The sequence below is a fragment of the Empidonax traillii genome, unplaced genomic scaffold (assembly GCF_003031625.1).
Source record: "Empidonax traillii isolate 1590-97213 ecotype Southwest subspecies unplaced genomic scaffold, ASM303162v1 scaffold1149:size320058, whole genome shotgun sequence".
In the NCBI taxonomy this organism is placed as follows: Eukaryota; Metazoa; Chordata; class Aves; order Passeriformes; family Tyrannidae; genus Empidonax; species Empidonax traillii.
In genome coordinates this window covers 254602-281575 of record NW_020956342.1, presented here as the reverse complement: position 1 = coordinate 281575, position 26974 = coordinate 254602, and the positions used below count along the sequence as shown (strand labels likewise).

Below are 26974 nucleotides of genomic sequence, written 5' to 3'. Positions count from 1 at the left end.
TGGCCAGGAGTGCTGGAGGAATGTTTGCAGATGGCTGGGACACGTGGGGAATGAGGGGATTAGGATCTTGTTTAGATACTTCTGTTCTTGACCTTAACATCAGGGCTGTGTTTGCTGAAGATCCATCTCTGCTCTGAAACTCCTCAGTCCTTTCCCAGGCACTGGATATATTCAGTGTGAGCCAGTTAATATTCCCCTCAGACGTTCTGAGCTCACTGAGCAGGTTTTGGCCCAGGAGTCTGGAGGCAGCACAGCCTTGGAGGAAACACTTCAGCGACTGGTGGCTTATCTGGTGGGACTCTGCCACCAGTCTGTCAGAATCTGATCTAAAACTTGCCTTTGGACCCAGTTCTTACCCTGCCTGCAGGTTAAAATTCGTAATTTCCAGGTGTTTCCCCAATTTTATCACAGATTTTTGACTCTGTTAACATTTGAATCTGCTTATAATTACCTGCCAGAAGCTGTCACCACTGGAAACACATTCCAGGCTTTATTCCCAGTTACATCTGTCATGTGCTGGATCAGGAGAGGCTCAGAGAAACCTGGGCTAGAGATGTTTATTTCTTTTAATCCAAAACCCTCCACCCCTGGTGTGGGTTGGGGGTGGACAGAGGGATTTTGGTCATCACCACGTGCAGGAAGGTCACGGTTTCATCCCAAACCCAACACTCAGAGGATGCTCCAGACCAACATTTCAAGATGTTTAACCTGTGTAACGTAAGCAGAGGGGTCCAGGCTGGGATTTGTAACCTCAGAAGTGCTCAGTGAGTAAATTGGCCATGGCAGGGTTAATATTTGTTGCAACAACTCAAAATACCCTTTTGAAGGCAGAGGCAGAATTGCTGCAATTCCCCATGTCCATCCCAGTGGATTTTATTGGCATGTGCCTCCTCTTGATTCTGGGTCTCTTGCAGCCAAATAATGGGTTGTTCTTTAATGTTGCTGCCTGAAATTATTAGATCTTAAAAGCACTCCAATTAGCATGATTTCAGCACCTGAAGCTGAACGGCAGCTTTATAGGCAGGTTTTTTTTTTCCAGATGGGAATTCCTGTCCTGTGCTGGGTAGTTATAGTTGGTGGAGCCAGTTAATGCTGCAGAAAGTGTGATCACCTTCTGTAGAGGAGGAAATATTGGAGATTGAGGGTGTTAGAGTGGGTGCAGTGAAATAAAACAGCTGCAGGAGTTCTGATTGAAAGTTAAACGTGTATCAGTAATCCCTGATTCCCAGATCACACACTGGGAATCTGCTGGAAAACTTCTCTTTATAGGAGAAACAAAACAGACCCTGCAAAGGGTTTTGGGCAGTGTTTCTAATGCGCCCTCAGCTTGTGTTCTTCCTGAAATGGCCTCAGCTCCTCCCTGCCTGGGATTGCTGCTCCATTTCCCACTCTGTGCATGGAGCTTCCCTGGTTTTAATTCCTAACTGAGGCTCTGGGGTCACTTTGTTGCTTCTGATGCTCAGGAAGCACAGCTGAAAATAGCATTTTTCTTCTAATCTGAGCTCCAAAATGCAGGGTTTTTGTTACATTTGACTCTGCTTATAAAACCTTACGTTTAAGAAGCGACTTGGGGGAGCGTCTGGGTGGCTTTAAAACTGGGTGCCAAGGTAATTAAAAACAGAAATCAGAAGTATAAACTCAAATGTCATCGTTTGCTTTTTGACTTTTAGCTGTGTTTGAGCTGAGGTTGCTGCTCGTGGCAGACTCACTTCACCTGGGCTCGCTGGTGCAGTTGGTTCCAGTTTCAGCTCAGGGTTCCTCGAGTTCCTTTGGGTGGGATTTGTACAGCAGAGAATGGGCTGGGCTGGGTGCAGGAGCTCTGGGGTTTGGAGAGGTTGGGAATTCATTCCCTGAGCTGACTCCACTGTCATTTTGCAGCGTCCTGGGGTATTTCGAGTCAGGAGGTGATGGGAAGTGGCTGCCACGTCCCCTCCCTGTCTGCACCCAGCGTGGGGAGGAGCTGCCAGTTCTAAACCCCACAAAAAGGGCTTTTCCTCCCAGATTAATCATTTAATAAATAATAAAACTGGGAGAGTCTGAGGGTAGCAAACAAGTCTTGCCTGCTGCCCAGAGGGCTGTGCTGAGGTGCTGGTGGTCACTGGGGAATGTGGAGCTGGGCATCTGTGCTGGAACTCCTGCTTCTGGCACCAGCTAACAAGTGATGGGACAGGAGGAAACGGCCTCAAGGGGTGCCAGGGGGGTTTACATTGGATGTTATGGAAAATTTCTTTATGGAAGGGGTGGTCAGGCATTGGAACAGGCTGTCCAAGGCAGTGGTGAAGTCACCATCCTGGAGGGATGCAGAAGCCACGTGGATGTGGCACTTGGGCACAAGTTTAGTGGTGAACGTGGCAGTGCTGGGGGAATGGTTGGTGTTGATGATCTTGGAGGGCTTTTCCAACCCAAACAATTTCATGATTGTGTGATCTCCAGGCTGCAGCTCCTCAGCTGAGCCCAGTGCCTGTGCTGAAGTTGGAAAGGTCAAACCCAACATCCATCCACAGGCAGATGGTTCCTGCTGCACTGCCTGTGCAGGCACCTCCTCCCCCCGCTGCCAGCCCAGGCTCAGGTTACCCCACCAGCTTCCTGGTGGCACCAGAATGACTAAAAATCAGTAACAGGGGTATGAGAAGCTCAACTGAAGTGCAGAGCTTGCTGAACTCTCCTTTCTCTCTTCCTTTCTCCACAACCTTCCGTGGGGCTCCGTGGACCCATCACAGCATCCAGCCTTGGTCCAAACTAGGAAAAAAACCAGCTGAGTGCTCATCTTCCCTGGGCTGAGCTTGGCATAGGGTTGTTTTCAGTGCTCTCACCCCAGGTTTCTGGCTCAGTGCAGGTTTTGGGGGCTGCAGTGGTGGGTGATCACAGGGGACTGCGCTCTGTTTGATCATTGATTTTTCTACTCTGATTGCCTTCAGCAGCCTCTGGGCACGTGGGAAGGAAATGAAGAAGGTGATGATTAATAACCAGATATTGGGGTGTGTGTATTTAAGCAGTGACTGAAGGGAATGGCAGGGAATTGTGGAGGGGTGGGCAGGAGGTTAGAAGGGGATTTCCTTAAAATTAATGTTAATTCCTCTGGCACAAAGAGCAGGTTTGTGTCTGCAGCAAGGTGGAAAGGTGGAAAACCTGGTCAGCATGAGGATGCTGTGCATGGAACAGGTGACATCCAGCAAGGCTCTTAGTGCCAGGGAGAAGGGGTTATTCCACAAGGTGGGAGCTGAACCCAGTGCAGCCTCCAGACACACCACTGGAGTTATTTCCAGTGAAGGAGTTTTGGGAAGCACCGGGGAAACCCTTCCTGGAGCCTGTGTGCAATTCTGCTTTTGGATTTTCCAGGAGAGCTTTCTGGAGCAGGGAGGTGAAGGATCTGCTGGGCTGAGGAGAGCTCATTAAACGAGCAGGCTGGAGGAGCTGAGCTCAGGCAGTGCCAGAGGGGTTTGTGCTCCTCTTGAGGGATCGGGGCAGCAAAGTTAAAGCCAACATTGCCCATTAGAACTGACTCCAGGGTGATCCAAGAACTCCCTCTCAGCCTTGGACAGGTAAGGGATGAGACATCCCAAGGACACAACCCAGGGCTGCACTGGTTGCTGAACAGCCATAATTTGACCATCATTAGACATAGCAGGGCTTTGTTTTTGAAGGCAGTTGAGGAAGGGCTGGTGTAACACAGAGTTTCTCTCAGAAGCCTTGCTGTGCTCCTGAGGGGGCCCTGTGTGTGCTCCACCCCAAATCCTGCACTTCCAGGAAGAAATAGAGTCCAAATCTGTCAGATTTTCATGTTCTTCCCTGGGGCATCGTTGGCATTACCTGGAGGGGTCTGTGCTGGGCACTTGGACCTTGCAAGATGAATTTTTTGGCAGATCAAGTCAGAAGAGCAAAACATTTCTAAGAATGAATATTGCTGGCTGAGCTCTGGAGGGACAGGGGTGAGGGTGGAACATAAACCAGTTTGCCAGCCAGGTGATACTGGTTTAGAACAGCCAGCTTCCCCCACGGCTCAGTGCTCCAGTACCGGATTTTCCTGAGAATCCTGGTTTTATACTGGAAGTGGAGTAGCTACAAGTCGTTAAACTTTGTCAGACAGGTCTCAGCTTTGGTGCTTCCAAAAGCTTCTGATGGGCTTGTTATTTGGAATGAGGGATCTACTGTTCCTCTGGCTGCTCTGCCAGGGATGGAATTTCCTTCTGTCTCCATCTCTGGGGCTGAGCTGGCTCTGTGCTGGGGTGGGCTGTGTAAGGGGCTTCTGAGAGGGTTTTCAACCCAGATTTTGCTTGTCAGAGATCCTCCAGTGCTGTGGGACAGCCCAGCACTGCCCTGGGGGTGTTGAGTGCTTGTGGAAGAGCAGGGCTGTGCCTCACACCCCATTCCAGAGCACACGTCCCATCCTTCCTTCTGCTCCGGCGATGAACACCCCCAGCTCGTGTGCCATGAAATGGAGCTTCCAGAGTGTCCCCCCAGCAGGACTCCCCTCAGGAGCCTTTAGGGAGCAGTTGCCAGTGATGGAAATGAGCAGCTTTCCATAAGCAGGCGGTTCCTGCTGCTGGGAGTGTTCCCTCAGGTGTCCGTGTGGTGGGAGCAGGTTCCGTGGGCGCAGCAGGAACTTGAGGAGCAGGTTTAGGATCGTGTCTGGCTGGCACTGGTGGAGTCTCCCCGTGGCTTTTCCTGTGCTGCCTTGTGGATGGAGGTCTTGCTTCAGCCCATTTTCACTCTGCATAAACACAACCCTGTGGGGACTGTGGAATTTCCCACCACCTCGGTGAGACCTCTGCTGCCAACAGGTTATAAATAATCATCAACCAGTGATTTGCAGTGAAGTAACAAAAGACTTTTGCGCTTTTTTTTTTTTTTTTGTCTTTGGATATGAAAAAGTTGCAGGCTCTGGTGATTCTCACCATAAATTCAGCACCTGCCCCTGGCTCCTGGGACACTTGTGTAGTTCCCCCCCTGTCACAGCCCCAGCGTGGTTGGAGCAGGACCATGGCAGGGTGATGCTCTTCTGGTTTTCCCTCTGCACCCTCATTCCAGACTTCTCTCCCCAAACAGTTGCCTCGTCCTGGTTCAGGTCACAGTGTGCTGGGGACAGTTCTCCATCCAGATTAACAGGGCTGGACATAAAATCATTGAGCTCCTCTTAACAGCGCCTGGATTTCTGAGATGGAGTCATCCGTGGCTTTCCTGGAGAAATCATTTGCTGTGGGGGGCAGCTCAGGTGTTACAGAGTCTTCAGCAGCACCAGAATGACCATTTTAAGCTCATTGTCATGGCAAGGATAGAGGCATCACAGCTTCCTTCCATCCTCCCTCATCCTTCTCAAACCCAAGGTGAATAATCCCAGCTCATTCCCTCATTCCTCAGTGGTCATCCCTCCCTTCTCTTCTCACCCCTCCTCACATAGTTGCTCCCAGAGTGTTCCCATCACTGCACAGCAGCCAGCAGGGTTTGGTGTGATGTGTGCTGACCTAATAATTATCGTTAATTTTTTTGTAAGCAGTTAAAATATGTGGCATTTCTTACCCTCCCAGTCTGATGGAGAGAAATCCACGCTTGGAGCCAGGATTTCTGCTTTATCTGCTCCCTCTGTATCACTGCAAGAGACCAGACAGGAGAAATATTTGATGTTTTAAGAGCAGAGTAAACACAAAGTCTTTCTGTTAAGTGTCACATCTCCTGCAGTCAGTCATGGTTTGGTTGGTGTTTGGTTTTTTAAACTTTTCTGGACAAATTTTATGTGGAGGTACAAAAGTTTCTGACCCTGTGGGATTCTGAGGGTCCTCAGTACCACTTTTCCTTGGCAGTTCGTGCAAGGGGTGATGCAGAGCAGGGCAGGAGGTGGCTGGAATTGTGTGAGTTAGGGTGCATGTTGATCCTGTTCCTTCCTGTTGATCTGTAAGCTGTTCCATTGGCTTTCTTTCTGTTTCCTGCTGCTTTCTTGCTTCGTTATTGAAGGGAGGATTCAGACCTATACAGGTAACTCCAGCTCCTGGTTCTGCATGGCATAAGTGTCTCACCTGTACCATTCCTCCGTCAGTGAATGCATTTCTTGGCCTCCTGACTTCCAAGACTCCAAAGCCTCTCCAGGAGCCAGGTGTTCCAGCCCTGGGAATGCTACATCCCGGCCAGGGGGTTGCTTGGTGTCCTGGCCCTGCTCCATCCACCTGGGGCATCACTTCATCCCAACGTGGTAGAAGAGTCTGGTGCCACCCTGGGACGAGTTGCCACCCTTTGGAAAACGGGGCAGGACGAGTCTCCTGGGTCAGTTAGTGGAAAGGAGAGGCATGAGGTGCCTCTGACCACTGGGAAATTCCAGCCTTTTAGCTCTTCTGGAGGTACATTGGAACAGTTGCCTTGATCTTTTATTTCCCTGGAGTATTTATAAAGGTGGATTTTTTTTTAGCAGCCAACCCACCTTTAAAAAAAAAAAAAAAAAAAAGGAGACAAACTCCTTTTCCCAACGTTCGCTCTGAAAGTTGAGCTGTAAAATTTGATAGCTACAAACTAATAATAATAATTATTATTGTTACAAGCTAATAATTATTAGTTTGTAACGTTTCTTGCCTTTTTCTGCCTTGTGAAATAGAAAGCCCTGCTGTTCCCAGATAAACCCAGACTGTCCTGCAGCTTTCTGAATGCGTGGCAACCCTTGGAAACTAATGTTGTAATTATAATATTGTAACGGTGTTTCTAATCCCTTCCCGGAAAGTCTGACCGGTTCTTGGTTTTCTCTCCTCTCTCCCTTCCCTCTCCCAGTTTTTTCAGAGGCCTCAGATCCAGCCTCCCAGAGCCACCATCCAGAACAGCAGCCCCTCCATCCGTCCCGGAGCACAGACCCCGACTGCCGTGTACCAAACCAACCAGCACATCATGATGGTGAACCACCTGCCAATGCCCTACCCGATGCCTCAGGGCCCCCAGTACTGTATCCCACAGGTAAATCCATCAGCCAGGCACCTGAGGGACTGCAGAGCCGCCTCTGCTCCGCCTGGGTTGTCTCAGGAGCTGTCAGGAGTTGGTGGGAGGGGGACGTGTCTGTGAAGCCAAGCTGGTGGTTCTGTATTTGGCCTCGTGTGCCGGGGGGGGTTAAGTTAGATATTAGGAAAAATTCCTTCGTGGAAAGGGTGGAACAGGCTTTGGTGGCTTTGGGCAGTGGTGGAGTCACCATCCCTGGAGGTGTTCAGGAAACAATGCATGTGGCACCTGGGGGCACAGTTTAGTGGTGGCCCTGGCAGCGCTGGGGGAACGTTGGGCTTGGTGGTTTAGAGGCCTTTTCCAGCCTTAGTGGTTCCAGGATTCTGTGGTTCAGCCTCTGTCCTTCCTCTGTATGAAGTATTTGTTCTGTGCATGGAGGCTGCAGGAGTCCCAAACAACGGGAAACCAAAATATTTGTGCTTTAAATGTAGCTAAATTGACTTAATAGATCTACAGTCCCTCTAAAACCTTGGGCCTCATAAAACACAGTGTTGCTGAAATCAGGGAGGTGACTTCTGCCTCAGCTCTCGAGTCCTCCCTGCCTTGTCTTTACCTGACCTCTCATTATTTTTTCTAACAGTAACACCTGGGTAGGTTTCCATTGGATATTAGGGAAAATTCCTTCATGGAAAGGGTGGTCAGGCATGGGAATGGGCTGCCCAGGGCAGTGGTGGAGTCACCAACCCTGGAAGTGTTCAAAAGGTGTGTGGATGTGGCACTTGGGGACATGTTTAGGGGTGAACATCGATGATCGTGGAGGGCTTTTCCAACCTTAGTGCTTGCATTTCTCTGTAACTCCTGCATCTCCCTGGTGGTTTGGGGGGCTCCGTTGCAGGTTCTGTGTGCTCCTGTGTGGACTGATGGTGGTTTTTGTCCCCCCAGTATCGTCACAGTGGCCCCCCGTACGTCGGGCCCCCCCAGCAATACCCTGTGCAACCCCCGGGACCGGGACCCTTCTATCCAGGCCCAGGTCCTGGAGAATTCCCCAATGCCTACGGTAAGTTCTGCTTGCAGACTTCTCACAGAAATCTTCCCTGGGTGTGTTTTTTTCTGTTGTCAAGCTGCAGATTTATAATAACAAGCTGGATTAGCATTTGTTTGAACTTCAAATAGCTACTAAATTTGGTGGTGTCACAGCCCTGATTATTCACTCCTGAAAAATCCCCACTGCCAGAGCATTGTTTGTGTGAGTGCCTCGGGAGAGGCTGCCCAGGATCACGTGGGACCAGGAATGGGGGCTGTTTCTTAGTCCCTGCTCAATCGTTATTATTTATTAAGGTATTGTGGGTACATCTGGCAGCCCTGGTTTCCACTCAGCCGTGCCCTGGGTTTGCTCCCAGGAATTCAGCAGTTGACTTTCTTATCCCTGGGTTCCTTGTTCGGTGTTTAGTGAGGGATGAGAGCAAGCCATGGGTTTGTTCCTGGTTTTGTGCTGCAAAGATCAATGTAGTGCAGTGGAAGAGTCGGTAACTCCTGCACAGGCTGAAATTTGGCCCTTTCCTGGGCGACTCCTGGTGTTGGCTTTTCCCAAGCCAAAAGGTTGGGAGATTGTCATAGGTATGATCATCATATGTACATGTATTCAGGTGTTTGACTGGATTGGTGCTGTGCCAGGGAGGGTCAGGTGGGATCTCAGGGAAAGGTCCTTCCTTCCCCCAGAGGGTGGTTGGCACTGAACAGGCTCCCCAGGGCAGTGGGCACAGCTCCAAGGGCTGCCAGAGCTCCAGGAGGGTTTGGACAACGCTCTGAGGGACAGGGTGGGATTTGTCCAGGATTTGGACTGGATGATCCCTGTGGGTCCCTTCCAGCTCAGGATATTCTGTGATTCTGTGACTGTCCCAGGTCCTGAGGTTCAAAGCTTCAATAAAACATTCCAGGGCTGGGGATCCCTCCTGTCCATGTCTCCTGGTCCTTGACTCCTCCAGGGCCTCCCAGCTCCTCTCCCCTGGGTCCCAGTTTGCAAAGCCAGTGGGTGACTGTTCTTCCCCACCTCTTCTCTTGGCAATCACCTCTTACAGAAAAGCAGGGAGGTCTTTTCTTAACAATTCCCTGCGTGTTTCCATGTACAATCCATGTCCTCCTGACATCACAGCCCACTGGGAGGAGGCTTTCCATGGGGTCTGTGTTGGGATGGTTCAGTCAGACCAGCTCCTGCACGCTGTGTTTGAGATACAAAACTAGGAGTCTTGCACTCATGTCTATCAGTTCTTCCCTTGCTCATTTATGGCAGCGTGTGGAAATCGTGATTGCATCCATCACCCCTTCGTGTGGGTTGATGTTTGAAGGGTTTTCACCTCTCAGTATCAATTCTGAGGCGTTTTGTTCTCTCGTTGCTACCAGCCCATCACATTCTGTGACCTGCTGGGGGGCAGAGGTGCCATCAGCTTCCCATGGGCTGGAGCTGTTGGAATTCCAGAGCCCTGGGGTGACTGATTCCCTTCCAGGCTGAGCAGTGACAGCCCTTGGCAGAGCTGCAGGTTTGCTCTTCCCACACACAGATCCCTTTGGAAGGGGAGCAAAGCCCCACTTGCTTCCCTGTGTATCATTTGGAAAGGTCTGAACTCTCTTTTTTAATATTTCCCTTCTTTCTGTTCTTTATTTGGTGTGTGTGGAGCTCATGGGACTGCGTTGAAAGGTTGCCCTGAACCCTTCAAATCTGGTTCTGCAGTTTCAGAACAGAAGGGGGGAGGGTAATTATGAGGCAGCTGCTTCCTGGTTGTCTATCCTAGAAAAAAACAGAAGGAATATTGCAATGATTCTTCAAATCTGATCCGTTAAGTGAGGAAATTGCCCAGTATTCCTCATTTTTTTGGCTGTTACAGGTCTGCTTTCTTGCTTCCTGCTTAGTCTTGCTTAGTCTTCACTCCTGTAATTAGGGAAAGGCTCCTTTCTGGCTCCATTCCTCTCCTGGAAGCGCCTGTTTTCTTGCACAGAAACTTGGAATCTTTCAATCCCAGCTTGTTTTTAGGTTGCTGTGTCTGTGGAGCATCAGTGGGTGAGGCTGGAGCTCTCCATCCTGCAGAGTTTTCCAGGCAGGGAAGGTTTAGCTGAGGAAGGGGATGATGCAGCTTTGTCTCTGCTCATCCACCTTTCCTTCCTGTTCCTTCCTTGCTATTTTTAGGGACTGGGAATGCTCAGTCTCTCAGCAGGTGCTGCCAGGCTTGGGGAACAGCTAAATCTGCAATCCAGGCATGGATAAAGCTGCTGGCAGTGCCTTTTCCCATAAACCACAGGATTTGTAGCCAGTGTGGCTGCTGGATATCAAAACCATGGCAGGACCTAAAGAAGGTGATGAAGGCAACACTTGTGAGGATGGACAGTGCATTTTTATAACTCAGTTCTGCAGTTTATCATTCCCTGATATCAGGGAGTTCCCCACAGTGTTGGGAAAGACCTTGAAATGATCTGTGGGAAGGAGGGAAAATAAAACTTGGGTGCTGTAGAAGTGGAAGTGACGAAAAGGCAGGAGAGCAGAGAGTGTGGCACTGACACGTGCACTTGACTTGTTGCAACAGAAGCTCTGCTTCTTCCCAGAGAAGTTCACCCTTGCTTTTCAGGATTTGGGTTTTTTAAGTATTTCTCATAAAGGAAGAGTCCTTCCCTGAGGAGCTGCCTGTCTGTCAGGGATCACATTACAGGTGGTCTGTAGAAATGAAGGTAATTCCCACATTCCAGGGCTCCCAGGCTGGCTCCTGTCCCCTCACCTGACCCAGACTCTGCTGGCACACTGGGCAGCTCCATCAGAGTGTTACTGGGAAGAGTTTGAGGTTCATCACTGTTTTTAAGGAGAGAGGGAGGAGGATTCATAGAATCCCAGAATGGTTTGGGTTGGAAGGGACCTTAAAGCTCATCCCATTCCAGCCCCTGCCAGGGACACCTTCCACAGGTTGCTCCAAGCCCCGTCCATCCTGGCCTTGGACACTCCCAGGGATGGGGCAGCAGTTGTTGATTCCCAGGCTGTAGAGGTGCTGGTGGACACTTCTGTGCCCTGAGGCCTGATCTGAGGTCCTGCTGCCCTACCCTGACACCCCAAACAAGGCTGATTGAGTCAGAGAGCCCACCCCAGCCTGAACCCTTGGAGCACCCTGGTGCCACACAGAGCTCTCTGCTTTGGCAAAGCTGCCCTGTGAGGCTGCAGACAGGGAGCCTGCCCAGACAGGGAGCCTGCCCAGAGCTGGGGCTCTCAGCTCTCAGCTGGGTCAATCCATCCTTTGCAGTTTCGGATCAGACCGTGCAGGGCTGAGCTCTTTGGCTTTCTTGGGTTTCACCCTTTGCCTGAGATCGCAGTGACCCCTGGTTGAGTTACAGGCACAATCCAGGTTTCATTCCCATTTAAAGGTTAGTTCAGCTGAAGAATGACCAGATATGAATAAATCAGATTGCTCCAGGGGCAAGTGCAAGCAGTCAGTCCATGCCTAGAAGGGAAAAAACCCCAGCAGCACCTCCCACATCCCCCTGACACCGGATCCCTGGGCAGGAGGCAGCTCTGCTCTGCCACCCTGATGTCTGGCACGTTTTTAAAGCACTCAGTTATTGAGCCAACCTCATTCCATAAAGGAAACCATAATGAACCATATTGGCTGCTCCAGTGTGAGCAGCACCACGGTGAAATTCTGCACTAATCACCGTGGTCGTGCTTTTTGTGAGCTGCAGCACGAGAAGAACATTGTTGGTAATTAAATTTTCTGGTTATGCTTCAAAACAGGCTGCAGTTGACCTTGCAAATTGTTTGTGTGGGTCTGACTGAATTTCTCTGCAAAGGCAAAAAAAAATGATAAAGCAGGAACAAACCCACCTGTTTGTCTGTCAGAGGATTCCAAAGGATGATCTTTTAGTGCCTTGATGGTGTCCACAGGCCCTCGGGAACGCATGCACATGGCCACCTTTCTGCCATGGAAATTAAAAATTCTACAGTGAAATAATTAAATAAATAAATGTTAATCATTAAATAAATGTTAATAACTAAATTATTTTAATAATCAAATTATTTTTAATAATTAAATAAAGATTAATCTCTTGTCTTGCTGAAGGAGCAGCTTCTGGAAGAGCAAACCCAGATTGTTGTTGGAAGTTCTGGGGTTTGGAGGAAAGGAGGAGTCCATGGCCACTTCTACCTCCTGTGCTGGCTTTTATTTAGTTCATTAACAGCCAAACTGAGCTTGTCCCTCTTTTTCATCCTTGTTTCCCCCCAGGAACACCGTTCTACCCCAGCCAGCCCGTGTACCAGTCCGCGCCCCTCATTGTGCCTACGCAGCAGCAGCAGCCACCGCCCGCCAAGAGGGAGAAGAAAACGGTGAGTGAGGGCCCTGAGGGACACATTCCCGGGGGGATTGGGAGGTGGAAGGGAATGGATACCCTTCTTGAGCTTAAAACTGAGCTCTGTCGTGGCTGGAGGCCCTGGCACAGGTTGCCTGGAGGAGCTGTGGCTGCCCCATCCCTGGAAGTGTCCAAGGCTTGGGGTGAGCTGGGATGGTAGAAGGTGTCACTGCCCATGGAATGAGATGAGCTTTGAGGTCTCTCCCAGCCCAAAACATTCCAGGATTCCGGGATTCTGTGATTCCCAGAGAGGTTAAGCCTTACCTGTCACAGCCAGGTGTCATCAGACCTTGCACAGTGCTGAACTGGGGGCTTATTTTCCATTTTCCCACTCTGCTCACAGTTTGGGGCATCTCAGCCAGTCAGGAAGGAAAAGATTTTTGATGTTTTTTAAATAAACATCAGTGAAAGCAGCAGCATATCCCTCAGAGCCTGGGATCCTCCTCTGCCTGCGCTGCTGCTGAGAGTATTCCCAAAGAGCCAGGTGGGAATGAACAAACTCAGCTCAGTTTGGGAGAATGTTGGGAATTGGTTCAAAAGGAGAGAAAAAAAAGAAATTATTGAATATTATGCCTTGGAAAAAATAGAAAACCAGTAAGTTGTGGATGTATTTACAGGCTTGGAAGAACCTGAGGACATTATAGCAGGGGGGTGGAGGTTTGGAGAGCACATTCCCACTCTTTCTAATTCACTGGTGGGAATTGGAGAGAGGCAGATTAATGGAATTTAAACCCATCTGCTGGTGGATGATGGGGAGCAGTAAAGGTGCATAGGGAGAATGTAAGGTTTAAAAAGGAGAAGATGGGGGTGGACTTGAACTGGTGAATGAATCATTTGTAAAGATTGAAAAGGAAATTACACCATTCTGAGTGTGAGAGTGGCTTAGAAATGTTAAAAGAACTGTTTCCTGGAGGGGGGGGGAATATAAAAAGGGACATGGGCATGTCTCACAGTGCAGAATATTTGTATCTGGAGTTTTGAAGCTGAGCTGAGGTGATTTGGTTGACTGGGAGAGCTGAGCTGGGCTCACAGGAAAGGCCTTTTTTTGGGGCTGCCCTCAGCACAGGAACTGCAGCTCTTCAGTCCCCAGGAGTCTCTTTTCAGCATCCCAAACACGACATGCCCAGATCCCCGATGCCATTTAAATGCAGAGCTGATCAGACACGCTCAGCTGGGATTAAGGCAGTTCCATGCCAGCAAAGCCGAGTTCTTTGAGGCAGAAAAGGGATTTTAAATGCCCGAGATGCTTCTCTCTCAGTGTTGCTATTTCAGTTTGCTAATTGGTGTTGCAACTGAAGAAATGAGGGAAATTAAAGAAAAATTAAATGTGTTAGTGTTCCCACCCCCACACCCACCATCAGTTGGGTATTTAAGTAACTTGCAGGCAGGGAAAGCTTGTTTTGGTGCCATTGACTCCGTGGCAGGGGGAGGAGAGGGCAGCGATTTGTGCCAGCTCCCAAGTCCTTGTTGCTGTGGTTAATTAAATGTTTTAGCAGGAAAAGCCCGTCAAAAATAAGAGAAGCCCAACACCCTGAGTACCCATCTGTGCTTTTGTGCCTTCACAACCCAGAGTGGAGCAGCCACCCCACGGGATTGAGTGTGCTGAGCCACAGAGCCCTTCTGCAGTTGGGGTTTATGTCACAGAACCCCAGGAGGGTTTGGGCTCAGAGGGACCTTGAAGCCCATCCGGCCATGGGGTGATCATGAGGAGCTCGGTGGTTTCCAGAGGGAAGGGTTCTGGTGTCCCTTGCTTTGCTTGGAGTTGTTTGCTTGGATTTCTGCGTGGAATTACTGAGAGTTCAGCCAAGAGCTGTGGAGAAGGTGGGTGGACACAGCAGCTCTGGCTTCAGGTTTATCAGACTCTCTGATTCTTGTGGAAGATGGAAAGCTCTGTTTCACATTATCCCAGACAGTTTGGCTCTTCCCCATGTCCAGGGACATGGATTGGCTCAAGTGTCATTGAGGGTTCAGTGAGTGTGTCCTGGAGTGGTTTATTTTGGAAAACATCTTTTCTTCCCATTTTGGGGCTGTGAAGAGACTCACAAAACCCCACTTGTTTCCTGAATGCTGCTGAGTTTTGTAGGACTTCAGTTTGTTCTTGCACTTTCCCTTCCCTCCTCTCAGCGTTTTTGTTTGATTCCCTCTGTTTTGGTGAAATGATTGATTTGTTTTCCCCCTTTCCCAGCAGCTGGGTTGGCAGAGTCACAAGAGTATCACATTAGGGTAAAACACAGCCTTTTTTTTTTTTTCATTCTTACCCTTTTCACTACCTGGCAAGTTTAGCTCTGTACCTGACCTGTCCCCCAAACCCTCTCAGCTCCAGGAAATTCACGTCCCAGCAGCAGAGCCCACGTTTTGAGTTACGAGGGACACGTATTTTAGACCCACCTGGTGTGGTTGATGATTAAATTAGGTTCTGATTGAATCAGGTTTGGAGATGAAGGTATGACATGCCATGCATTTCAAGTTATGGAGACAAACCACATGCCAGTGCTGCTGTGGAGCACCAGCTCATCCCAGCACTGGGAGCACTGGGAGCGTGTCCTGTCCAAGGATGGTGGTAACAGGGTGGGGGGACTTGTTTGAATCATTTCTTTGTTCAATCCCCCAGATCCGAATCCGGGATCCAAACCAGGGAGGCAAAGACATAACAGAGGAAATCATGTCTGGAGGGGGCAGCAGGAACCCCACCCCCCCCATCGTCAGACCCACCTCCACCCCGACTCCGCCTCAGGTAACAAAGGTTCCTCCTCCCCGGGGCCTCTGCTCTGCTCTGCTTTGTTGTGTCAATCCCAACTCCTTGAGCTTTCCAGACACCTGGATTCTCCCAGACTATCTGTGTTCTTCAAGGATTATTGTTTTTTCCCAAATCTGCTCATTTTTACCGCCCTTAGTTCATCAGTGTGGAGCTGCAGCTGTGGAGCTGCTGCAGTTCCCCCCTCCCTTTGGATCAGCAGTGGATCTCAGAGCTTGGGAGGAGTTTCAGTGTTAAAGGAGCAGCCAAAATAGCTGTGAGAAATGAGATGTTTTCCTGTTAGTCCTGTGCACCTGAGGAAAGTCCCATGTCAGGGATGGTCGATTGAAATATGACAGGTGATGGATTATACACCTTCACTGCCCAAACTAAAGACCTTCTGCCTCAGTGGTGCTGGTTTAGAGTCACCAGAAGGAGCAGAACTCGGGAATGTTCTCAAAGGGCCGTGATAAATCTGTCACGTTTGGCCCCTCTGTGTTCAAACTTAAACCCACATTTTTCTGATGTGGAAAAAAGTCTTAAATATCCCAAGGTGACATTCTCCATAGCTCCTAAATCCCTTCTTGTCACACATCTTTGGGTCTGACCCTTCAAGTCTTTGCCTGGGGGGCCTGAGCAGAAGCCATGAAGGTTCTCCAGGTGATGGGAGAGGCTGTGGGTCAGAGCCTGGCTGGTGCTGGGGTGGGATTTCTTTCTCTTCTATGTTCTTCCCTGTTGGATGTCACCAGGTTTTGCCAACTTTTAGTTGAAACAGCCTATTCTGAGCTTAAACTTTCCCCTCCATGTGTGAGTGGTTTCCTGCTGCCTGTGCTGAGGCAGAAGCAGGACCTTGCCTGGGGGTTGTGCTGGAGTGGGAGCTTGAGGTTCCAGGAAGGTGTAACTGGGACCACTGAGGTGCAGCAAGAGACCAGTGGGATAGTTAAGGATTTCAGTCATTCCCAGGCTCAGTCAAATCCTTTTGTCACCACCTTGTGCTTTGTCACCTGCTTTCTCCTTCCCCATCGTGGGCAGCAGCCACGAGGCACCGGTTAAACTTCTTTCCATAAGAGGAGAGACTGTAGGTGTCAAACACTGGAATCCTGGGGAGATCCTCTTCCCATTCCTTCCCTGTTGGGAGTGGGCAGAGCTGGAGCCAGCCAGGCTTCCCGTGGTGTTCCCGCCCGGTGCAGCAAATCCAGGCGCTTCTTCCACTCTGAAATCTATTTTAAGACACTACAATTAAGTCAACCAGAAGGAAATAAATGTGTTTCGAGAGGAGGTTAACGAGCCTGAATTTTGATCAGCTGTAATTTGTATGCAGAGCACAGCAGTGATGTCCAACCACCTCCTCCAAGGTATGCAAATAGTGCTTTGTTTAATATCCAGCCTTCCTTCTGATGAGGTGCTTGGAAGCACTTTAGGTAATCACAGAAGAGCTCTGAAATTGGGCTCCCCAGAAAAAGTTCATTAGTGTAACATAACTGAAAATTTAAGCCCACTTAAGCCAGGAAAATTCCAAGTTATTGTCCCAACAGCTTCTCTAAATCAGGTCTTGGGAGCACGTTTTAATATCTGGGATGAAATTAAATAGAGCCTTAATAAGTGTGCTGAGGGGCTGAGCTGCAGCAGTGTGGGTGTTCCTGCTTTGAACAGGCTCAGATCAGGGGATTGTCAGTGCTCAGCCACAAGCACAGAGGTGCTCGTGGTTTAGGGGCAGCTCCTGGTGCTGTGCTTGGTTCCAACCCCCCTTGGATCAAACCCTGGGGGTTTGGTTGGACACTCAGAAGGTGAATGTCCAGTCTCAGGGCTTGGCAAGGCATCCCCTCATCATCCAGTCAACCTGACTCCCAGTCCAGTGGGATTTCAGAATGACACTAAATTCTAATAAAGCTTCTTTATGTGATCGAGGAATCACATTCATATTTAAATGTTCCAAGCACAGGGGGAGAAACTTCCTCAAGAGCTGCAGGAAGCCACTGCTGTCGACCATTCCCTGTCCCAAATTCTGTATTTGTACAAGAAACCCTTTCATAGTAATAATGGGCTTCCAAATGATCCGTTTTCCCTTTAAATTCAAATTATTTTTTGATTTTTTTTAAACTCAAACCTTTTTTTTTTTTTGGACTTAAATAAAACCTGAAGCTTCACTAACACAAACCTGAAGCACCTTCTTCTCTCTATAGATTAAGTGCTGAATATCAGAAAATTCTTAGAATTGTGCTTAACATCAAAAAATTCTTGGAGTTGTCCAGAAAATGAGCTTTGCTGCCAGGATGAGCCACATACTTTGAGCCATTTCTGGCCTTTCTGCAGCTCCTGCTCCGTGTTCAGCGTTGCTGATCAAGGAGTGCTTTAGGTGGAGTTTCCCAGGGCTCCAGCAGTGGGTTTTAATTACTTTTTAGCAGCTGAAGTGCTTTAAAGTTCCTGCAAGGGACTTCTGACTTCCACAGAAAATCACTTTTTAAAGAGCAGATGCTCTTCCCTTCCTGGCAGACCTCTCCCAGCTCTCGAGGAGTGTGTCAGACCTTGTGTTTGCTGGGTCTCTGGTGGGGTTGGAGTAACCCAGAGCCAGCCTTGGAGCATCGTAAATCATGGAGTGACTTTCAGTGGGATTTCTTCCTAGAAAGTCTCTAAATGCTCCGTTTTGCAGCTGCAAGGCTCTGCATAAGCACTATTTATTCATTTGCACGACCATTCCCACAAAATAAAGGAGCGTTTCCCGCATTTCTTAAGGAAATACAGCCCCTGACCCACAGAGTTTCTGGGCTGTTTCTTTTTCACTGATCTCCTTTCGTTCATTCCTTACCACATTTTCCTTTTCCCCCACTGATTTCATCCATAAATCTCCTGTAAAATGAAAGTCCTGATCTGTTGAGGGAAAAAATGTTCTTTAAACCTGCTCATTTGTAAAGGTGGGTTTTCTTTGGCCTCTTTCCTTCAGCTGGAGGTCGGGCTCCAGTTCTTCATCCATTCTCCAGCTGATTGATCAGGCTCGTTCCTGGAAGAGGAGCAATCCCAAAGAAAACTTCAACCCTTCACCCTTACTGAGATCTTGGTTCTTATTTTTCCAGATGTGCTTGTTCCCAGTTTCCCCCTGAAACGGTGAAAATTAGTGTCTTGAAGATAATTCCCTTGTTATCCTGCTCTGTTGAGATGAAGCAGCTGAAAAAGCTGGAAATGGGAGGGAAAAAAGGAGGACCAGGTTGACAGAGAGTTTCTTTGCATAGGGAAATAATTTTTTCCTGGATTTCTGAGAGCCTGTGCGAAAGCAGGAGTTAGACACCCGTGTCTTGAGCATTCTGCTGTGTTTGGATTGTTTGAAAATCCCTTTTCCTGTTGATGTTCAGAGGAGTTTTCGGGTGTGGAGCTGGGTGAGAGCTGCAGGGAGCTGCATGGCTTTCCACCTGGGATTGGGAAATGAAGATTTAGCCCCATTTTCTTCTGTGCCTGGTCCCTGGTGTGTAATTAAGGGGGTTTTGCATCTGCCTTGCCCCGTATGTGTTCACTCAAGTGTCTCACCTCTGAGGTTGAGGGAGTTTGGGCAGTTACTTGACCTTTCCTAAATTCTGAGATTAAACACAAAGGATTTTACCAAACCTTCGTGAACACAAGTGAAGGGTTTGCCCATTAATGATGGGGGTTAATTAATTATTAATTAATTAATTCTCTGCCACAGGCCAGGGCTCCTTCAGTCCTTCTTCAGACTTTGCTGGTCCTGCAGTTTTGTTCTTCCACACAGACAATCTCAGGCTCTCTCTGTGTTGTTTGGGAATCAGCTCCTCCTGCCCTGCCTCAAGTTGCTGCCCAGTTGGTTTTATTCTCATTGTTGCCCTGCAGGTCCCACCCCGAGGCTGGTTGTGGGTGATCTTTTGAGACAACCACCCCAAACTGGATGATTTTCCTGCTGATGAGTGATGTGTGTGCAGGCAGAGACATCTGTCCACTGTTCATACACTCCTACACACATCACCAGTGGATAAATACATAGAAAGGGAAATAAATAGACATTAAATCTCTGAGGTGGTTGAAATAAACAATCAGTTGAGGAAGGGGCCGAATCCCAAAAGGGAACATAAATCACAGAGATCCAGGAGCCTTGGTGTGTGTCCCACATGGAAGAACATTCCTGCTGCTCCTGGAAACTTAAATCACAGAGATCCAGGAGCCTTGGTGTGTGTCCCACGTGGAGGAACATTCCTGCTGCTCCTGGAAACTTAAATCACAGAGATCCAGGAGCCTTGGGGTGTGTCCCACATGGAAGAACATTCCTGCTCCCCTGGAAGAAGCATTGGGAGGAGCAAGTGTGTTGACAACTGTGCTGTGCTGGCTCTTCCTTGCTGTTCTCTCCCCCTCTCTCTGCTGCTTTCCTTCCCTTTCCCCTGTGCTTTCTGAATGGATCCAACCATCCTGTTCATCTTCCCTCTTTGTTTTCCCTGCCTTTGGTTTCTCCTCTTTATCCCCCCCCCGTCTCACCTCCCCACTTTCCTGTTGCTCCATCTTTTCCTGTTCCCAGTCTCATTCTCACCCCTTTGTCCTTTCCCCCCCAGCAGGTGCCCAGCCAGGTCCCCGAGCCCCCCCCTGCAGGATTTGGGGCCGTGGAGACCCCCCTCGTGTCCGCCAGCGCCCCCAGCACTGCGGCCAGCGCCTCCAAGCAAGGTTGGTTCGGGGAGATTTCCTCCCTGATTATTTTTAGTCGCTTTTTTTCCCCCCTCCTTTCTTGTTTCAGCTGGAAGATTTCTGGCAGGGAGAGGAGCAGGCAGCAGGAACGGGAGGGGAGGGACTTCTCCCCCTCCAGTGGGGCGTCTGAAGTGTGTTGCTAAGGGGATTAATTGGAATTTGCTGATGTGAAACTGGTTAAAAAATAATTGTCTTCGAGCTTCTGCGTCCTAAACTTTTCTTTAAAGGGCGTAGAAGGGTGAAACTCCTCTCACCCGTGTGCCATCCTCCAGAAAAGAGTGTTTTCATTGAAAGGGTTTAGCCAGAGAGGCTTTGGATCATTTGGATAATCAGCCATAGCAATGGCACAGAACCAGAGGATCACGAGGCTCCCCCAGAGCTGCTCGTGTGTCCTGTCCTGTCCTGCAGGAGGGGGCAATATTAATTAAAAAAAAAAAAGAAAATTAGTGTGCAAAGAGGCTCACAAAGCCCAGAGCAAATTTTGCTGACTTTGGTAAAAATGGCACAAGATGGAAAAAGTTTCTTAAAAAACTGGCATTCCTTGGCCAGCGCTCTCAGGGGCAGGGTGGGATTTTGAGATGTCTTGTGCAGGGCCAGCAGTTGGACCTGGTGATCCTGGTGGGTCCCTTCCAGCTCAGGATATTGTTCTCTGGTTATCCAAGGTGTCACAGCCCCCAGGGGTTCTGCCTGCAGCCCCGTGGGCAGGGAGGTTGGGAAGTTCCATCTCCTCCTCCTGAGTGTTGCCTTTAAACTCGGAGCCTGCTGAGACCTTTTATTTCAGAGTGGTTAGAACCATGGAATTGTTAAGGTTGGAAAAGCCCTCCAAGATCATCAAATCCAACCATTCCCTGCCGTGTTCACCCCTAAGCTGTGTCCCCAAGTGCCACATCCATAAGGTTTTTGAACACCTCCAGGGATGGTGATTCTGCTCTGGGCAGCCCCTTCCGGTGCCTGAGCACCCTTTCCATGAAGGAATTTCCCCTGATATCCAATCCAAGCCTCCCCTGGCACATCTTGAGGCCGTTTCCTCTTGTCCTGTCACCCATCAGCTGAGAGAGAAGCACAGCTCTAGGGAGAAAAGGGAGAAGCTTGAACTCTTTGTCTCTGAAAATCCACCACTTCCCATCACAGTGTTTCAGCCCCGTGTAAGAAAATGTGGATCTCCAGGACAAACAGGTCTTCTCCCTCTTCTCTCTCTTTAACTTAATCCCTTCTTAGGCAAGAGTTGGACTCGATGATCCTTGTGGGTCCCTTCCAACTCGGAATATTCTGTGATTCTGTGGAGTGTGAGCAAACTGGAAGTAAGTGTTTATTTGGTTACAGAGCTCTGACAGTGCTGGTTTAAATATAGATCAGGGCTTGACTGGGGTTTAACACTGCCAAGCTTTCCTGTGTTTATCTCTGTTCCATCCCAGAAAGAGTCAAACATTTGTTCCAGTCCAAAAATTGCTAAAGAGCACATTTATGTAAGCGCTGCAGGGAGAGCCCTGGAATAACACCCAGAGCATTGGGCCAGGGCCTGGGGGGGCAGAGCAGTGCTGGGTTGGTGTCACTCAGAGACGTTAATTCATAGACACCATTAATATTATTTGAACTGAACTGGTGACTTGAGGGGGGCACAGCTGTCCAGAAAAACATGCCCAAGGTATCAAAATGATTTCTCACTTTGATGCTGAGCTGGTTTTGCATCCCAAATCAAACCAGTGATAGATGGAGTTGCCTGACTGAAGTGTTGATTAAAACCAGTATTGTTGTTTCCCTGCAGTCTCCTCTGCTGTGCCCACCCTGTGGATCAGCTCCCCCTGTGCTTTCACCTCCTTTGCCTCCGCTGGAGTTTGGTGTCCAGGTTTCTCTCTGATTTTGTGGTACCCAGTGGTGGTGGGGCAGTTGTTGGTAACTGTGAGCAGCGTTTGGCCCCTGTGCCGCCCCTCCCTGCCACGCTCTGCTGCTGCCTGGGGGTTGAGGTCTGGATTTGGGATTGCACTGCATTTAATAGCCTTGTGGGGTTTTATTTAAAGGACGAGCATTTGGCACTTCACAGAATCCCAGAATGGTTTGGGTTGGAGGGACCTTGAAGTTCCTCCCATTCCAACTCCCTTCCATGAGCAGGGACACCCTCCACTGGGCCAGGTATAGGAACTGCTGCTGTAATACCTTGAAAAATCACATTATTAGGGACAAGCTGTTCCTGTAGATGCCCCTGGCGTGGCTATACCAGCCAGGCTGCTGGAGGCAGAGATGCTGCTGGAGAATCCAGGTCAAGCCCAAGACCAGGCATGTGGATCCTTGGCTGCAGGCCAGGCTGTGCAGGAATTGCAGTGGGATATAACTGCGTGGGATCAGAGCTGCCCACTTTTACTGCACTTGCACAGGTTCAGGGGGATGGTTGGGGTATTATCCTCGTTTTAAACCTCTTTCCAAACCCTGCAGTGTATCAGGAATGTACAACAGGGTTTGTGGAAAACAGATTAATGTCACCTCCCGCAGTTTGGGAAGCTCCAGAGCTGCTGTGCTGACACTGCCTCAGTCCTGGGGCTGCCTCGTGAGCGTTTGCACCGGGACAAAAGATGGAGAAATGGCAGCGAGCCCAACAGTGACTGCCAGATCAACAGCACAGAGCAGAGAGGAATTCCTGTATCCAGAAAGATCTTCCTCTTCCACAGCTCTGGGCAGTCTGTGCCACTGGGACCACCCAGCAGCCCAGTCCTGGGTTTTTCCACGGGGGGGGGTCTGTGCTGCTGAGTGTGTGAAAGGACCCTCAAGGAATAATTCTGCAAAGTTTGTATTGATGTGGAGATTTAAAAAAAAATACCTCTCGATCTTTCCTCCTGCACAGCCTGGAGCTCCCATAAGTGCTGTCTAAATATAACATGAGGAAGGATCTCAGCATGTTTAGGAAGGAGGGATCTGATCCAGCTGGGATGAATCAAGTTGATTTTTGTTTTCCCTCCCCAGTCGTGTCATTTCACGTGACTCTGTCACACTTGGCAGGGATGGGTGATCCTTCTCCAGCACTTGGAGGTTTGTTCTCCAGGATGGGGGTTCTCATTACCCAAATCTGCTCCTTTGTTCTCTGAAATCCCCCCCTCCCCAAGTCACTTTTCTGCTGGAATGTTGCACACCCAGCCTGGAGCCGTGGCCAGAGAAGGTGTGGTTTGAAGGCACTGAGTTAAACCACTGGTGTCAAACCCAGCTGTGCATTTTTGCTGGGTTTTATCTCTCAGAATGTTTTTTAGACACTTCAAATACTTTTTTTTTTTTTTTTTTTTTTTTTTTTTTTTTTTTTTTTTTTTTTTTTTTTTTTTTTTTTTTTTTTTTTTTTTTTTTTTTTTTTTTTTTTTTTTTTTTTTTTTTTTTTTTTTTTTTTTTTTTTTTTTTTTTGGAGCATTCTCATTTGACTCGGGGAGAGAATATCCAGGCAGTTGTTAATGGCGAGCTGTGAATGCCAGGAATGCTCCATGAGTTCCTGCAGAGGACCTTGCAGAAAGCAGAGGGGACACATTTTCTTTTCTCAACCAGTTCCCAGGTCCTTTTTCTTCCGTGGAGCCTCCAGAACCGAAATCAGCTGTTGGGACACCCTCTCCCATCTCTTTCCTCCTCCCAAGCCCTCTCCCTGTGTGCCTCATTAATTGATAAACTCCTGCTTTTGCCCTGCTCCTCTGCAGTGCTGCTGAGGGCTGGAAGAAGAGCTGCTTGTGGCTCCAGCTATTCCTAAAGGTGGGAATTGATGCTCCAGGCACTTCCAGATGGGTTCTCCTTCAAAAACCCTTTGGTTCTTCTTCAAAAGCCCTTTTGTTCTCCTTCAGAAACCCTATCCCTGCAGCTGAGCTGTTGAATAAGCCCCACATGGAAATCCAGCAGAGCTGAAGAGCCCAAGAAAAGCCAAACCTCTTCAGTTCTGCCCGAATTCGGATGATTTAGGGTCGGTTGTGGCCTTTGATTTCCTTATCTGAAGAGCAGGGTTTGTGCCTCTGGCTTTTCCAGAATTATTTTTGCTGCTGTGACAGTAGCCTGAAGGAGTTTAGTGTTCCTGCAGGATCCTAAAAGATTTGTGGGAAGGCAGTGGGAAGCAGCAGCAGAGCTCTGGGAGCTGTGTGATGGTCACAGCAGGGATGATATTGCCAGGTTCATCACTGATCACAGCATCAGTTTGGGTCTAACTCTTATTCTCTGTGTACAATATTTGGGGTTTGCTTTGATGCATTTCTTCCTAACATCTCGTGTAATCAGTTTAACCCGTTCCCCTTTGTCCTGTCACTCTCTGTCCATGTAAAAAGTCACTCTCCCTCTCTTTTAAAGCCTCCTTTAGGCAGAGGAAGGCCATGATGAGTCTCCCCAGATCCTTCTCTTCTCAGGATAACAGCTTTGCTGTCTGGACTTTCCCTTTAGATGCCAGAGGAGCTGCAGGTGCCTCTGGTGTCTCCTGGAGCTTCCTGGCAGAAAGCAGGAACGGGAACCGAGGGTGTTCAGACACCACACCGGAACACGGGGTTGCCTTTTTGTGACACTGCCTTTTTTCTTCTCCTTTCCCAGAAGAGAAGCCAAAACCAGATCCAGTATTAAAACCACCTTCTCCAGTCCTCAGACCAGAGCCTGCTGGGGAGAAGAAGGATCAAGCTGGCCAGACCACCGAGGCCTCTGCCCCCGTGGAAACCCCCCCAGAACTTCCCCCTGCTCCGTCTCCGCTCCCGGCCGCTCCCGTGGTGGCAGCTCCTGCAGCTGCTGCCGCTCCTGCTGTCCCCGTGTGCAGCAAAGGCCCAGCAGAGCCGGAGGAGAAATGTGAACTGGTGTCCCCGCAGGAGGAGGCGATGCCCGTGCCCGGTGCCGCGCCCTGCCCGGCCCCAGCGGAGCCGCCGCCCGCGGAGGAGCCGAGCGCCCAGGGGTGTGTGGAACCCAGCAGCGTAGCAAGTAGCGATTCCCCCGGGCCCGGCGGCGCTGAGCTAATTAACGAGCTGATTAACGAGGCCGGCGGTGTTGATGACGTGGGGGCTGCTGCTGCTGCTGCCCAGGGCGAGGCCGAGGGAGCCCAGCCCGAAACTGCGCCCTTGACTGTGGAGTCGGAGCCCCCCGAGGCGCCCCCAGCAGAAGGGGAGAGCGTGCCATCATCTCCCAGTGCTCTTCCCGCTGCTCCCTCTCCTCCTCCCACCCCACCTCCCACCCCACCGCCTCCGTCTCCTCCGGTCGCCGTTGCTGCTGTTCCCACTACAGCTCCTTCTCCGCCTCCTCTCCCGTCTCCCAGTGCCCTCCCTGTTGTCCAGGGGGATTTAGAAGGAGAGGAGAGCACAAGAACTACTCTTAGCGAAGAGGTGAAAGATGCTGAGAAGAAGGAAGAGGCAGAAGCCGATGGGCAGCTGGAGGAGAGCGCGGAGGCTCCGAGTGTCAACTCGAGCAAGAGTCCTGTTTCAGGTAAGCCTTGGCACTGTGGGCTGGTGTGGAGGATGAAGGAAAGGGGCCTCTGGAGTTCTTCTTCCAACAGGTGTTTCAACTGGACCAGTTCCTGCTGTGCTGTGTAACTGTTGTGGTTGCAAAATGCTGGTCTTGGGTCGCAGGGATAAAACAGCCTCGTTGTTGTTCATCCTGGCTTGGATGTGCGTTTGGGGTTGGGTGGGTTTGTGTGAGCCAGAGGGTTTGGCTTTCATGGTGACACAGGGTTGGAGGGGGAATTCAGAGGACACTGAGGAATCCTGGAGTGGTTTGGGTTGGAAGGGACCTGAAAGGTCATCTCGTCCCACCACCTTCCCCTGTCCCAGCTTGCTCCAAGCCCTGTCCAGCCTGGCCTTTGACACTGCCAGGGATGGGGCAGCCACAAACCCTGCTTTGTGAGTGGCTGGTTCAAGGATCTGTGGCTCTGGATTTATGAGCCTGATAAAAACACTTGGGCCCTGAAGCCCTTGGGATGAACATCCTGGGCCAGGGATGTCCCAAACCCCCTCAAATGGGGTCTTCTCCAGCTGTAAAAACGTGTCCCAGTGTGGGGAAATAAAGTGGAACATCAAAGCTCTCCCAGACAGCAACCAACCAGTGTCCCAGACCAGTATCCTACCCCAGTGTCACCCCAGTGCCACCCCAGTGCCATACACCTCCACCTGCCCAGCCTTGGGTAGCGACGCTTTTGCTTTTCCTCTGCAGAAGGAACATCTAAACAAAATCTACAGTTTACAGATTTACAATTTTAAACTCAAATTTTACGGTTTTCAGTTTAAAATTCACTAAAAGTTGCAATTTCTGCAGCTGCCTTTTAAAACCCAGCCCCTTTCTCCGGGCTGTTACCTTTTGGTTCGAGCTCTGGGACATCCCTGGTGTGGCATTTAATGGATTGACACAGACCACTCTTGTCTTCTCGGCTGTGTTTGCTATGGAAAAATGCTTTTTTTCAGGAATTCCTGGAGATGAAACTGTGGAAAAGAAGTTCAATCAATCAATTCCTTGTGTTTGCTGCTGGGGTTGTGGTGGTGGCTGTTTATGCACCCCAGAGGTGTTAAAGCATTTCATGTGTCACATCTTCTACACCCTGTTCTGGAGTTACTTAAATTCCTTGGGATTTGGGAAAGTTTGGACAAAAAGTCAGTTGTGATTTGGGTCTTGTTGTTGGTTATGTGTTGGTTGGGTTTTTTCCAGGGAACATTTAAATAGGGATCGTTTTGGTCGTTTGGTTGGGGCTTTTTTAAGTAACATTTAAAATAGAGGGTTTTTTTAGTCTATTCTTTCGTAGATGGGGAGTGGCCTCAGCACATCTCAGGCCTGGATTAAATGAAATGCAAAGCTGTGGTTGGCCCTGTGCCATGTTTGTGTGAGGCTGCTGTAGGTCAATATGCTGATCTTAAATAAAATCCAATATCTCGAGGAGATCAGAAAGATCCCTTTGCTACACCAGCCATGGGGTTTTTTTCCTGTTAATCTTCTTCTATTTTTATTTTACTCGGGTCATTTCACTGCTCTGGCACTTGTTGTTCTTTCAATCCAAGCTACTTCATAACCCAAATTAATTTCCTTACAAAGGAGAGAAAAGGGACTCTGTAAACAAGGTTTTGCTCAGGCAGGTTCCAGCTTGTGCCGTTATTGCTGCCTTTGTAATGGCCTGGAGTTTAAATTAAAAAAAAATTAACTTACAGTGTTTGGGGCTTTTAATTATGCACAAGATTAATTTTAATGCTCTAATGTCATTAGGTTCCACAGCACACATTAGCCAAGCCGTTGGCTTTGGCAACAGGGAGAGAAATAGTTCTCAAGTCGTGTAAAAGATGACTTGAAACTCAGATTTCTATTAAAAGCTCAGGG

The 26974-nt window shown here is 49.3% G+C and overlaps 1 protein-coding gene across 11 annotated transcripts in view; it reads left to right on the top strand.

Moving 5' to 3' along the window:
- The window catches only part of EIF4G3 (eukaryotic translation initiation factor 4 gamma 3), a 105569-nt gene that overhangs the window by 38127 nt on the left and 40468 nt on the right, over window positions 1-26974 (top strand). For 6 of the 11 annotated variants that reach the window (XM_027905384.1, XM_027905383.1, XM_027905373.1 and 3 more), the window contains 7 exons: window positions 5950-5970; window positions 6751-6930; window positions 7852-7966; window positions 12162-12262; window positions 14897-15019; window positions 19567-19675; window positions 24230-25102. In XM_027905384.1, the coding sequence (XP_027761185.1) occupies window positions 5950-5970; window positions 6751-6930; window positions 7852-7966; window positions 12162-12262; window positions 14897-15019; window positions 19567-19675; window positions 24230-25102 (1522 nt within the window). The remainder of the gene's footprint in view (window positions 1-5949; window positions 5971-6750; window positions 6931-7851; window positions 7967-12161; window positions 12263-14896; window positions 15020-19566; window positions 19676-24229; window positions 25103-26974) is intronic. The other 5 variants (XM_027905382.1, XM_027905380.1, XM_027905377.1 and 2 more) reach the window with 2 other exon arrangements.